Source organism: Perissodus microlepis, chromosome 8 (genome assembly GCF_051167445.1).
Source record: "Perissodus microlepis isolate ML-2025 ecotype Zambia chromosome 8, ASM5116744v1, whole genome shotgun sequence".
NCBI classification, from domain to species: Eukaryota; Metazoa; Chordata; class Actinopteri; order Cichliformes; family Cichlidae; genus Perissodus; species Perissodus microlepis.
This window is the reverse complement of record NC_140468.1, coordinates 15952979-15967218: the sequence shown is the minus strand read 5'-3', so window position 1 is coordinate 15967218 and position 14240 is coordinate 15952979. Positions and strand designations below refer to the sequence as shown.

The window sequence follows — 14240 nt, the reverse complement described above, 5'->3', positions numbered from 1 at the left end:
CAAAAAGCAGTCAGAGTAAAAAACCAAACAGGAAAAACTTTTAATTAAGCAAGATCACAGTTACAGGCTATGCATGTGTAATAAGGGGAAGATGCCACGTAAGTGTTGGTGACTTGTGATGTGTGCATTTACAAAATGAAAAGTTTAACACAAGAAACGCTCCTCCTGTGTATATACTGTATGCCTTTGACCAAACAACTAAAGAAGAAGAAAAATAATCCCTCTGCTGTCCAAGAGGTACCTGCCTTTGGTCTCAGTGCGTGAAACACAACAAGGGACTAACGCGTGAAACAAACCGAAGAAACAAAATGATGATGAAAACAAAAATGAACGCAACTATCTTACAGACATTCTTCCTGGTTTACGATCGAATCAGAAATGTACAACGAAAAGTGGGAATCAGACCAGAGAAACGAATCAGTGGTAGGTCTATCTGCTTCTGTGAATGTAAAGCCTTTGTTTTGAGTTTGTTCATGCATTTGCTGATTCACACACTGGACTCTTACCCATGCATGTTAATTCTAGAGCACTGTGACACACAACTACGCCTCCACCCTTTCCAAAATATTAATGATAATAATTAGAATAACTCAACACATACACATACACACACACACGCACGCATACACACAATCACACTTTCCAAACCAACTTCTTCACTCGGTGCTTAGGAGCAAATTCAAGGAGCTGAACTGCATGTGATGTGGAAATCAATAGAGTTAAAAAAAAACAAACAAACAAAAAAACAACAAACGTGTGGGGGGGATGTTGAGATGACAACATGAAGGTAACATGGATAGGCTTGGTTACCTAAAACGTCCCCATCCAATCAAATGAAACTATTTTACACATCCTCCACCCCGCTACTTCTTCACCGCAGTTAATCTGCACACTGCCACTTCCATCCTTCCTGCCGATGCTCGCTTCCTGCCTCTGCCATCACTGCACTGCCTGTTCATTAGCAGTGCTACCAGAGTCCTGAGGCTTCATCACATCAGGGAGTTCCGGGGGGCTGGAAAAGGCCTCGATGTGCAGCTGCTCAAACATCTCATCTGCAGGGCACAGAGACAAGGAAGCATGAGCTCCATCGTGACAGCAGAGTTTAATGTGGCTGCACATAATAAAAGGTTGCTGAAATGAATCTTTACTGTAGAGCAAGTGTATCCAGGGGAAAATCCTTCAAAACAGATTCATGCTCGTGTAACTAAGGACATGCTTTGCTCAATGCACTTAAAGGTAGTAGGGCTGCCACGATTAGTCGACTATCAAAATCGTCGACGACTGATTTAATAGTCGACGCCTCGTTTGAAGCATCACAAAAGACGCAGGAATAAGTAGTAGGATTTAAGAGTGTAATAACGGACTGAAACAGAAGATGGCAGCACTGCATGTACAAGGATGCCAGCTGCCGTTAAACCCCAAAGAAGAAGCTGTATCCCAGAATTCATAGCGCAGCGCAGCTCAGTTTACAACAATGGCGGCAGCTAGTTAGTTTTAATATTATTCTTATTATTCTTTCTGGGTCACAAAATAAACGATTAAAATATTTTCAGGCGAGAATGTAACTGTATAAACCTCAAATATTTGCTCAGTTTATCAAGACACCACATATTTTCAGAAGCGCTCCGACGTTTTCGGAGACGTCTGTTACCCACTAGCTCGATAGCTAACCAGGGGCAAGGCTCACTAGAGCCCGTGAGAACACCGGACTCCCGCAAATCGTTTTCAAACCCACCGCCGTCTTTCGCTACTCAGGTTAAATATATATAAGTCACTTAGATAACTTCAAAATGTTATTGTTTGGCTTTTTTTAGTATTTTATTTGTTCCTGAGTAAATCGGTTTGGCTGAGATTAAAGTTATAGTTTTTACACAGCTGAATAAACATCAAGCAGACAACTGATTATCAGAAGTGTGAGATGCTCGAGAATATACTCCGGTGTCCTGTTATATTTTAGATAGCAAGGAGTTTATTAAACTTCACTGAAACAATATGCAAATTTCATTAAAATTTAATAAACTATCATCTTGTCTTTATTTTTAGTTAGCACATACCTTAAACACTTAAAGCTGTAAGCTAATGATAGTTATATAAGAGCAGATGCATGCTGGTGGAATAAGCTGTAGTTTTACGTCCAATGGATGCATGATCTGATTAGTCGACTAATCGCAAAAATAATCGGTGACTAGTCGACTATCAAAATAATCGTTTGTGGCAGCCCTAAAAGGTAGAAGTGCATAATTTGAGCCACAGCTTTAAGGCACGGGGACTCGGGTTACACGCAACACATTTTAATGCCGCTGAGGGCCCGTTGTGTATGCTCTTAAACATAACTGCTGGTAAATCCACGCTGAAAATCTACAATGAGTCTTCTTGAGTTATTTACAGAATAAAATCACACCTTAATTTTTAAGGAATGAGTTCTGAAGGAGAAGTTACCTTGAAGCTTTCTTTTAAGTGACACACAATACACTCATTCAGTGACGCGATTTACAGTACTGTGCAAAAGTCTTGAGCCACCTCTCATTTCTTAAATAAATACAGTATGAGAGGCAAAAAGACTAAAAAAATAAAAATATATTTAATTTTTTTTTTTAGAAAAGTAGACATGTTGTTGTGCTAAAGACCACAGATTACAGTGCAAAAGAATGGATTAGTCAGTCATTCATCATGGTTGTCTACTGAAAAACACTGTTGCTAAATGGGATCAGTGATGGTTTATTAAGAGAATAGCACAAACGTTTTCCACCAGTCGTGCTACTAACATAAAAAAAGAGTCATACTTCTTGGTAAAACGGAAAACTACTCTTTATGACAGAGGAAAATATAGTACACATCAGAACTGAGTACATCACTTGATTCTCAAATTGTATTCCTTCTCAATAATTACACTGTTTCCAAGATTACATGTAGCATATAACCTTTTATGAATCTTCAACTCAAATACTTTAGAACAGGGGTGGGGAACTCCGGGCCTCAAGGGCCAGTGTCCTGCAGGTTTTAGGTATCACCCTGGGTCAACACACCTGAATCAAATGATCAGTTCATTATCAGGTTTCTGGAGAACTTGAAGACATGTTGAGGAAGTAATGTAGCCAACAGAACAAGCAACAGTGCTTGAGTGTCTGTCTTCCCAGAATGATGCTAGGGCCAGTGCACTACTTATATAATGTAACTGTGCAAAAGAAAAGGAAAAATGCCTTTAATTTGGCACAAGACTTATCAGAGGAAAGCAGAGTTTCTGTGACAGTTTGAAGGAGATTGCACAATGTCAACTTCCAAGCATCACAACCTGGGGAATAAATAAAAACCCTTACTTGAGCTTCAGAACAAAAACTTCAAGATTCACCCTTCCTAAAGAAATAAAAAGATAGCTTGCTTGCGAATACTTTGAGTCCTTTCTTTGCTCAAATGGAAATAAATCTGTTAGGTTCACATAAAAACACCAGCGCGTCTGACATGAACAAAGCAGACTGCCAACATGACACATTAGTTCCTTAAGGAGAAAACAGTGAAACTATAAGCTGGCCAAGTATGTTGCCTGACTCAAATCCAAGAAAACACTACTGAGGTATTTTTAAGACAAAAGGAGAACAACACAGGCTCTCCATGTTAAAGAAACTGTCTCTAAAGAAAGGAAGAACATCTCTATATAAAAATAAGGAACAATGGTATCATCCACCAAATGTAAAGGTGGACATCTCAAATTATCTCAGTAATAAAAGGTGTGTTTCCTATAGGTGAGTTCCTATAGTGAAGCCCGTATTTTAATAAAGTAAACTGAGGTATTTTTAGCTGCTCCCTTATTTCCCAAGAAGCCGCCATAGCAGAGGGAGCCACATGTTTGATTTAGAACAGATTTTACACCAAATGCCCTCCCTGACGTTACCCTCCCATTTATCTGGGCTCGCACTGGCAGTACACAAGCTTGCAACCCCCTGAGGCAGGGTTTGTGTCTCTTCAGAAGGTCATTCACATGTCTTAACCACTACACCGCTACTTTAACACTGTAACTCTAAACTGTTCTAATTTTAAATAAAGAGTAAATACATGACAGTTCAACTCTGAGAACGATTTTTATATTAAGATATTTAAGCAATGGTTCATAGGAATGTACTCATTTTTGTTGTGTAGTGTACCTCTGATCTTTAAAACCAAACAAACAGCATAACCACAACATACCATTAATACGAAAGGCCAGACCGACTGTAGCTGGGGCTTGAGGTCTGGCAGTCTGGTTGGTGAATCCACAGTCACCCAGAGTTTTGCTATCCTCTAGCAGCTGATCATCCTGTAATACAAAAATATCATGACCTCAGAATATAAGAAGATAGTCCAACTAATATGCAGAGTGTGTTTCTGATAGAAAATATTTAAGTAAGCAATGTTTATTTACAGAGTTACAAATTACTGCACAGGAAAATAAGTAAAAACTGGGAATAATCACAATAAAATATATTAGATACTTAAAACATAGTTCAATAGCAATACAAAACCAAAAATATTACAACACAATCTAAACACTTAAACCAAAAAGGATTCAACGACTTTTTCATGAAGTCTAAAGAGCGAGCTAAATATAGCTGGAGTGGCAGACTGATCCATAGTCTTGGCTGCCACAGACTGAAAGGCTCTATACCCCAGTCTACAATCTTATATGAGGAACAACTAATATATTTTGAGCAAGTGAGAAGCAGTGTGTTTAATGAGAAACTGAGATTAGTAGTCTGAGCTTGATTTAGTGCTCTGTATGTAAATATGAGAATTTTAAAACGAATTCTAAAATCAACCGTGAGCCGACGTAAAGAGCATAAAACAAAGAGAATGTGAGCACGTCTGTATAAGGGTCTGGATGCAGCATTTTGTATCATTTGGAGGTATGAAAGAGATGATTAATCTAAGTGGGTAAATAGGGTGTTCCAGTAATATAAGCATGAAGACACAAATATATGAACAATTTTCTCCAGTCCAGCATGGAAGACCATAGCTTACAATTTGGAAATCTTCCTTTAATGAAAGAAACCAGAAAATGACATAAAATATTACAGAGCGATTACAAATACTAGACTTCAAAGATGAACAAAAGGAGGCAATCGCTTGACAGGTTCTTGAATATATTTTAGGAGGAGTTATAATCCTGGTCTCAGTCTCACTGAAGATTAAAACAAGGTAACTGCTGGAAAGCCAGACATTAAATCATTATAAACAATTAGCTAGGGTGGACAGTCTATCCAGCTGGTGAGGCTTAAAAGACATTTCAGCATGGAAATGACAAGTAATGCCCCCGAAAGATTTGAATGATCCCAGCTAAAGGAAGGATGTAATAGGCCCAGGTTTGAGCCTTGTGGAACTCCACAGGTTAGAAAAGCTATTTGAGATCAAGCAATATGAGCACAGAACAATGTCCCACATCAGATGCTAGCTTTTAAAAACCTGACTGAAAGGGATCAGAAATCTGTCATAGGTAAAAGGATCTAAATAGATTTTCCACAACCGCAAATTTTTCTAATAATTTCCTATTCAATGGTAATTTTGAAATAGGTCAATAATTACCAATATTTACCATGAGGTTGAAGTTTGTTGGAGTAATATTCAACTACTGTGAATGTTAACATTAACACTGGCTACATTCTGGCAAAATTAAAGTGCACATTTAGTCTTTCTGATGCTGTAAGCTCACTTTGTAGAGTCGCTGGTCCTCGGGTGGTCTTTTAAGTATTCCCTCGACAATACGCTTCAGCTCATAGACAGTGGTGGACTCCTTGGCATCTGTGAAGATTGTGGTCTTGTGACGCCGGATCATTAAGAACACGTCCTGAAAGGAAAAAAGGGGGGCACACAATGTAAAAACCAGCTACAGTTGCTCATTTACCAAGAAGTTGAGGATTGGGTTCTATGAAACGTTACTCCACATTAAGAACGTCTATCCACAAAGATATAGTTCTTGAGTAAATATATATTATGACCAACAATAACCCCGTTTTACTAGACAAAACATCTCATTAGGCCACGAAACTCGTTAATATTGCATGCCTATCCGGAAACTGCTTAAACACCTAACCTGACTGTACAGTAAACGCGAAGATTTTTAAAAGGTTATATTACATGAAAATTTGATAGCGGATTCTGTAATAGATATTCTGATAAGTGTCACTTCATTTATTCATACGCTAGCAAATAACAGTGAACAGTGTGAAGCAGACGTAGCTCTGGGCTAGCGCGATATTAGCCGACACGTCAACTGTTTTGATAGTTCGGTGGAAAACAGCCCTAGATAACACACGGAATAGGTCTGACAAATACAGTACACACTCAGCTAACCACATGATATTGCCTGGATTAATTAGCTAGCTAGCGTTACAGCATTTCCAAGGTTAGCCGAGCTAAGTTCCCTCGCTAGCTACACCCCCTCGGTTATGGATGGAAAGGCTAAGCTAGCAGAGCAAAAGTGAAATTAACATTTCTATAGCCAACAGTATCCGCTGTTATTATCACGTTAATACGTTTGAACACATCGCCGAGCGTTAATAGAGTGTCGAAATCTACGTACGACTCCCCCGAACTAATCGGCAATAATATTAAAGTTACCATTTCAAGTGGTCAGCTAGCTAGCCAGTTACGCCAGCTCTGTGTTTTGCAGCAAAAGCCCAGACTGCACTGCTCTCGGATATTGCGCAATGTACATGCGCAACTCGTACATTCCGTATTCACGGAGAGCAGCTACGCAGCGCTACGTGAGAGTTTCAGAATTTGGCGCGAGGTAGGTTGACGCTTGAAGGGTGTACGCGCAGGGTTTGGATAGAAGACCGCTGTTTTGAAACCTGTCGTCAAAAGTGGACTATGGTCTGCGAGGTAACGTTTTTTAATTCCACTTTAATTAAATAGTTAAATATAAAATGTCAGTTAGAGTAGGTTATCTTCACGCGGGTTAGCCAGCTAAGCAGGCTGTGTTGTCATGTTTGTTTTGTTCCGCCCGGGGTTAACGTTAGCCACAAGTGTTTAGCTGCGGTGACAGTTGTCATTGCTATAAACTAATGGACAGTATTTGTGCTTCGAGTAATGTTACGTTAACAAAGCGAAAAGTTATGTTGGAAAAATTAATCAGTTGTGTTTTATCAGCGGGTCTTTACTTTCCCCCTGACGCCAGGGGCTGGGGCTGGGCTGGGCTGGGAAAAGGAATACCTGTCTTCCTACAAATGGGTTTAGTATCAATGGATCGAGAGGACTGTGCTGATACCGATATCAGACAAAAGCTCTACAACCTGTCAAACCAGATGTACCAGGAGTAGTGCTAAATGGGTGGGGATCAATCTAGAAAGATCCATTTTTTTAAGTTTTTTTTAGTTTTCATAAATAATACCTTTTTGCTTTTGCTCTAACTAGATGAAAAGAAACCATTATAACTGAGCACGAATTGTGAAAAAAATCAACTTCCAGTTCTGGTGAGAAATTTATAAATACCCAACGTGGGAATGAATACCATGTTGATTTGGAGCTTTTAATGATTTATTTGAACTGTTGTTTTTCCAGGGTGGAAGGATTGTGCAGCAAACATCTTTAATTACCAAAAAAAAAAAAAAAAGGAGTGGGTGCACAAGTTTGAATTTATTTGGGATTTTCTGTAATCCTGTGTGTTCACTTGTGTTGTCAATGATCCCAATTACATATCAAAACTGGTTTAGGAATGGATAAAGCAGGCTAACCCGGAATGTCTGGAATGGCCTTCCCAAAGCTCTGACATCAACCCTGTAGAAAATGTACTGATTAGGCTTAAAAGCAGAGTAGAGCAGAGGAATCCAACTAATTTAAATGAATTCTGTCAAGACGAGTGGTCAGATATCCAACCACAATTATGCCAGATGCTTGTTGATGGGTACCAAGGGGGTCTAATCGAGGTGCAACTTGCTCAGGGACATTTAACCAAATATAAGTGGCGGAATATACTCTTGACCTTGTGTGTATTAGAGAAAATCTAAAATAAATCCAAACTCGTTTACCCAATTCTTCTTTTTTACAGCCACTTAAGATGTATGCTGTTAAATCATTCAACTATGAAAAGAGAGTGTATGTAAAATTCTCACCACATCTACATATATGTAGCTGCATGTATTGCTTATGTTTACAATTTTTACTCTTGACTATTACAGCTTGCTGTCTTTATAGTAAAGAACAGAAAAGGTCGACACAATGTCTGTGGCGGTGGAAACTACAGTGCAGAGGGTGGCTCTCCCTCTTCCAACCCACTTCTCCCACGCGGAGCAGTCCTTCTCTCTCAAAAAGCGCCGGCTGCCTTTTTCCTCGTTGTCTACGTCAAACTCATCCTACTATTCCCCTGCTCGTCTCTCAAATTCTTTGCCTCCGCTGCCACCGTCTAAAGGATGCCCCCCGCTGAGCAGAATGTTTCCTCAGCATCAATCCCCCTGGACACCCCTGTCTAATTCCCTCAGTAAATCTCCAAATTCTGGGTATGATCCCAGCAAACAGCAGTCCTACTTCAATCAGTGCTTTACTAACTTGGGCCTGCTGGGGAGGGGATCGTTTGGAGAAGTTTACAAGGTGAGCAAAACACAGATTTAAATAAAGAGAGTTATATAATAACATAATGTATTTGGTGTTGCTGTTTCTTCACATCAAGGAAACTGGAAAATTCAAGATTTTAAGTATTTGTTTGTTTATTTTTCCAAAAGTTGTAATTTCTGGATATTTTCTTTTCTCTCTCCAGGTGCAAAGCAACAGAGATGGTCGTCAGTACGCAGTCAAACGCTCTGCTCAGCGCTTCAGGGGTAACAGTGAGAGGAATCGGAGCGTCAGGGAAGCCAGGAATCACGAGCGCCTGTGTCCTCACCCTCATATTTTGAACTTCGTGGCTGCCTGGGAGGAGTGCGGCCGACTCTACATCCAGACAGAGCTGTGCAGCACCAGCTTGCTGCATCACGCTGAGAACCAGCCTCCTGGCCCAGGTCTGCCCAAAAACAGTTTGTATCAGCTGTGATTTTGTATAAAACTTGTATAAAAGTACATCCTCGTTCATGCTGACTTGTGTTTTTTGCTTGTAAACAGACGAGCCTGCTGCTTGGGCCTACCTGTGCGATCTCCTCTCAGCACTGCAGCACTTACACTCTCATGGCTTCGTGCATCTGGACCTCAAGCCCGCCAACGTCCTCATCACCGCCTCTGGTCGTCTGAAGCTGGGCGATTTCGGGCTGCTGCTTGAGCTCAAACAGATGGGAGCTGCAGGGGAGAAATCAAAGGACGATGTTCAGGAGGGTGATCCCAGATACATGGCCCCTGAGCTGCTGCGTGGGGAGTATGGACCTGCTGCAGATGTTTTCAGGTACATATGTGATTCATTATGTACAGATGTGACTGATCTGATTTGAAATAAGTGTCTAAATATTATCGCATCCTTTTTTATTTAGTTTGGGGGTTTCCATACTGGAGCTTGCCTGTAATATCGAGGTTCCAAATGGTGGCGAGGGGTGGCAGCAGCTCAGGCGAGGCTGTCTCCCCACAGAGTTTACCAACGGTGAGATCTGCTCTAGGAGGCCTCATCAATTTCCTCGTCTGATATAATGATTTTTCTTTTAAACTTCCATGTGTGATTGCAGGCCTGTCAGAGGAGCTTCAGACAGTCCTACAGATGATGCTGGCCCCAGAGCCGTCTGAGAGACCCACAGTCTCTGAGCTTCTTGCCCTCCCCTCTGTTAGGAAACGCAGGTGGAGGAGACGCATGTATCTTATGGCTGCTGAGACGATGCTGACACTGGCCTCCCTGTGTCAGGTAACAAAATCAATAAATCCTTTAAATATTAATCTTTTAGGATTGATTATTTTGATTAACAGTTTAGTAAAATGTCCTTGTAAGGATGCCACAGCATTAAAAATAGAATAACTTTATTGTCCACATAATGGGCAACTGTTTTCGGTTCACCAAGCCACAAATCAACCAATCAGTTCATGAATCCTGGGAGTTATCGGCCCACATTCATAGATATGCATATCTATAAATTCAATACAACTATAGAAATACACCACAGCATCTTATTATTTAGCATGCTGATTGCATTTGGTACAAATGATCCCTTATACCCCTTTAGCTAGAGGGACCCTATAAAGTTGTCCTGAGGGCATTAATTCAAAGTCAGAATAATGAGGGTGTTCACGGTCAGCAACAATAGACCGAGCTTTCCTGAAGATAGTCTGATGACACAGCTTAGCCAATGAAGTTTGTTGTCAACCAATCATTTTTCCAGAAATGCTGACAATCCTGTTTATTTTGTTATTGTGTTCCTGTTTGCGACAGTCAGGTTACCAAACCAGGCTGAGATACTGAACGTAAAATCAAGCTGACAAACTCTTTCCAAAACATTGTGCCTAACTCCGAAACCTCTCGATATCCTGATAACAATGAATCTCTGATTAGCTTCCTTGTAAATGGATAAAGCATTAATCATAAAGTTGATCTTGCCATCAATATATCAATATATATAAAGTGGAAAACCTGTCCATTGGGTCTGTGTTATTCAAGACAAACACGTGTTGTGGACATTAATTAACAAATAACAAGATTTAAACCTCTCTTTCAACCTATGAACCTGAACAAAATAGTTAGAGTTCCTATAAAAACAAAAGACAATCATCAGCATATTTTAACATTTTCACATTCCCTGCATGTCATTTAAACAGAAAATAACAATAGTGATCGCACACACCCTTGAGGATCCCCCATACTAACAATGGTTACCAAATAAAACATGATTAATATAAAGCTTTTCAGATGATCAGTTAGAAAATCTCTAATCCAGTGAATCAGTCCTGAAGTTAATTTAGCCTGGCCAATTCCAAACTTTAGCCTTTAAAGTTTACTTTCCTCAACCTTGACAAATACATTTTTCTATATTTTCTTTTCTTCATAGATCGTAGTCTCCTTTGGGTGTAGATTCCTCTCCTTCTTTCGCTTGCCCTTCCTCCCTCATTGGAACAATCCAGCTCCCTGCACTCCTCCTAAAGACAGTTGGGACAGGGATTTAACCCTGCCTCTCAGTGCCATGCATACTGACTCCGGGACCCCAGAAGAGGATGCAGTGTTTTTTCATCCCACAGACCCAGAACTGTCCCCCACCTTCTCACAAAGGTAGAGAATTATCACATCAATAGGATGGAAGAAAAAATTTAAGTGAGTATATTTGTTCTGTTTAACTCTCCTTTTTTATCTTCCTTTGTTTTCATGTCACAGGGTAAAATCCAGATTGTCTGTAGAGAGCACATCCACGCCTCTCCCAGGCTCGCCAATGCGCTATCACCAGAGTCCTGCCCACACACCCACTCACTCAAACCTTAGTGGCTGGTTCTCATGTAAACTTGCTCAGACCCCTTCCAGCATCCACACTAATGGCTCCTGCCGCACACTGACACCCAAAGTGAGTCCCATACATGCCGAGCTGGACGCAGACCCCTTCCAGAGCTTACACTCTCCATCCACCAAGTCCTCACAGCGGCGTGGGCGCAACTGGGTCCAAGTGGAGGAGGCCGTACCTCCTCGACCCAGCTTGGAACCAAAGAACCTGCTCAGCTTGTTCGAAGAAACGGCTCTGGAGGGGGAACGATGAACACAACACTGCCTTTATCTCATTCATGAGTTTTTGTGTGAAAAATGTAATGTGACAAAGACCTAATGTGTTAATGTAATAAGTTTACTAGCTTGTAAATATTTTTTTGCCAATTTGTAACAGCTTCTTTTAATGTGCATTTGAAACAAAAAATGAATTTAGGGGAAAAGAGTTGGATGTGTACTCGGACCTTAAAACACTTTTCTTTCTTTTTTGGTTTGTGCCACTGTAATCAGTTGCTGAAACGACTCGTGACTGTGACTCTGCGTTGTTTACCTCGTGAGATACAAAACAAAGCTAGCAGAGTTTGAACTTGTGGAGCATGTTGTGACTATAAAGCACCTCAAAATACGACATGACTGGTGTTTCTTTGTTCTCTAGACTTGTGCACATTAGAGTTTGATATAACAGGCTATCCTTTGAGAGTAGTCATCTGTTCTCTGATTGGATAGTTAAATTTGTGATTGACAAGACATTGACCAATCAGCTGAAAGGAAGAAAAATCTGGTCAAAACTCGCACTTGTAAGTTGAAACTTGAGTGCAGTTTCACACGTATTTTTTTTTTTTTTTTTGCTTTGTATCTGTAACCAGACCTTAACAAAAACAACTTGTAACTTGTGTAAATATTTTTCTTATGCACACACAAATTCTTATCTACAGATGCACAAATATACGCATTCTGATTTACAAGTACAAAATATTTATGACCACAATTTGAGCCCATAGGACAGTCAACAGAAACACATTTTTCATAGTGCATGTTTGAGGTACAGTATATTTGAATTTTAGTAAACGCAGTACAGCTTTGTGGCGTTATGTTTTGAGCCCTTACCAGTAGGTGGCAGCAACGGGCCTCAGGAACACTTCAAACCCATGAAGGGGACGCTGCCGCTTTATTGCTACCGCGCTGTTTATTAAACCGTTTTAACACCTGACCCGGTTTACAGCAGGAAAAGCTTCACACAAAGATGTTCGGCGGACGCACTGGCTGCCATTTTTAATCTACCTGCAGGAATCATTTTAAAGGGAAACGATTACCTGCATGAGTGTTAATATTTTAAACAATTCACGATTGCAGTTTGAGCGGCTGTTGAGACTGCGCATGCTTCATGGGATCGCATTAAACTCAAGGTATGTGAGCATTCGGCTGGATAATAACTGGTAGTAAAAATCCACTCCCGTTTTTTCTGCTTTCCTCTTAAATGATACATTCTGCTATTTTTTTGTTCTTTGTTGCATAAATATCCAATCGCCATTATTTCTTTCATTTATCTAAGTGGAAATGTGCAGAACACATGTTGCATCCTGCAAAAGTCTGTTAAATATGCTCCTTAATTTTTTGTCTTCTAAGTCCTTAAAGATGGCCAAAATTGAGCGCCTTAATGTTCGAGTGGAAAAGCTCCTGTCTAAAGTAGTACAGGAGGTTCTGGATGTGGTGAAAGAAACTGTGTGCGAGTATCAGGAGAAAACTGCCAGAACCCAGAGAGAGAATCAGAGTCTGAAGAGGAGACTGCAGGAGCTGCAAGACAGAATTAACCTGGAGAGCAATGGTAAGAAAACAAAGGATCCAGCTGTGAGTACAAGTGGTGAAACAGCTGGATTTAAACTTTTTTTTTCTTAAGTAGTTTAATGTGTGTCTTCCTGCAGGATTGGTGCCAGAAATGTTTGCATCCATCCCAGCAGACATGAAAAAGAAAGAAGAGGTGGTCATCCCTGTTGATAAAGACACTGAGTCATTAGGTGCTTCCTGCCTTTCCCCTGACCGTGCAACAGAAAGCCTGGGAAATCTGAAAACAAAGACACATGATAGACAGTCAGCCTCACTATTAAACCACGAAAAACCCTTCATTGCACCTCTGCATTCTGAAAATGACCAGAAAACGAAAGTAGAGCCTGCATCAGATAACGATGGCTTGCGTATTGTGAATTATTTTTATTGCGATCCATCAACGAGCACTGCAGGACTCGGAGGTGAGTCTGCAGTTTTCTACATTGATTCAGAACGTGGCGTACAGGAGCCAGTGAGACACATCAGTGCAAACGATGCTGGAGAAGAAAACCAAACCAACACAGAAGTGGGCTGCTCGTCCTCAGCAGAGAAACTGCAGAGAAACGTCCGAAAACACTACAGCTGCTCTCTCTGCGGTCGCACCTTCAGGCATGCAGGTGACTATAAGAAACACAACCGGGTGCACACAGGGGAGAGGCCGTACTGTTGCTCGGTGTGCGGCAAGCGCTTCAGCCAGTCGGGGTACCTCACAGTACACCTGCGCTACCACACAGGAGAGAAGCCGTTTGCCTGCAGCCAGTGCGGGAAAAGCTTCAGTCACTCAAGTAACTTAAAGAAGCACCAACAGACTCATCTGTGAAGGCTGGTGGGTTTTTCGAGGTCAGCTAAAAACATATAAAGAGGTTAATGTGCCTTCTTCACAGAATAGACAGCCTCTTAGGGAGCACTTGTGTTTTCCTGAGCTGCTGTTGTTGGTCAGATTTTGTTTGTTCCATTACTAGATTTTGAAGCATGGAGTCTGTAGTGTGTTTCTGTATTGTGATCTCCAAATAAAATAATTAGCTGATCAAATTCTTTTGGTCCTTCTGTGTGGTCCATTGCAATATTTGAGACTGGTGCA

The 14240-nt window shown here is 40.8% G+C and overlaps 3 protein-coding genes across 5 annotated transcripts; 2 read left to right on the top strand and 1 right to left on the bottom strand.

Moving 5' to 3' along the window:
• Positions 1 to 16: 16 nt before the first annotated feature.
• Positions 17 to 6692, bottom strand: LOC146381663 (elongin-B). Its single transcript, XM_084937755.1, has 4 exons — positions 6589 to 6692; positions 5681 to 5815; positions 4183 to 4291; positions 17 to 1052 (listed from the first exon to the last, which is right to left on the bottom strand). The coding sequence occupies exons 1-4, from the start codon at positions 6589 to 6591 to the stop codon at positions 940 to 942; spliced, it is 360 nt and encodes a 119-aa protein (XP_084793881.1). The 5' UTR covers positions 6592 to 6692; the 3' UTR covers positions 17 to 939.
• Positions 6693 to 6729: 37 nt separating this feature from the next.
• pkmyt1 (protein kinase, membrane associated tyrosine/threonine 1) lies at positions 6730 to 11963 on the top strand. 2 transcript variants are annotated; one of them, XM_084937752.1, is made up of 9 exons: positions 6730 to 6852; positions 8018 to 8064; positions 8148 to 8556; positions 8723 to 8960; positions 9061 to 9334; positions 9420 to 9526; positions 9609 to 9781; positions 10917 to 11134; positions 11237 to 11963. In XM_084937752.1, the coding sequence occupies exons 3-9, from the start codon at positions 8188 to 8190 to the stop codon at positions 11607 to 11609; spliced, it is 1752 nt and encodes a 583-aa protein (XP_084793878.1). In that variant the 5' UTR covers positions 6730 to 6852; positions 8018 to 8064; positions 8148 to 8187; the 3' UTR covers positions 11610 to 11963. The 2 variants fall into 2 exon arrangements, with proteins under 2 accessions (XP_084793878.1, XP_084793877.1); XM_084937751.1 differs by lacking the exon at positions 8018 to 8064.
• A 512-nt stretch (positions 11964 to 12475) lies between these two features.
• LOC146381661 (uncharacterized) lies at positions 12476 to 14193 on the top strand. 2 transcript variants are annotated; one of them, XM_084937750.1, is made up of 3 exons: positions 12477 to 12741; positions 12962 to 13160; positions 13258 to 14193. In XM_084937750.1, the coding sequence occupies exons 2-3, from the start codon at positions 12971 to 12973 to the stop codon at positions 13977 to 13979; spliced, it is 912 nt and encodes a 303-aa protein (XP_084793876.1). In that variant the 5' UTR covers positions 12477 to 12741; positions 12962 to 12970; the 3' UTR covers positions 13980 to 14193. The 2 variants fall into 2 exon arrangements, with proteins under 2 accessions (XP_084793875.1, XP_084793876.1); XM_084937749.1 differs by having other exon boundaries at positions 12476 to 13160.
• The last annotated feature ends 47 nt before the right edge of the window (positions 14194 to 14240 follow it).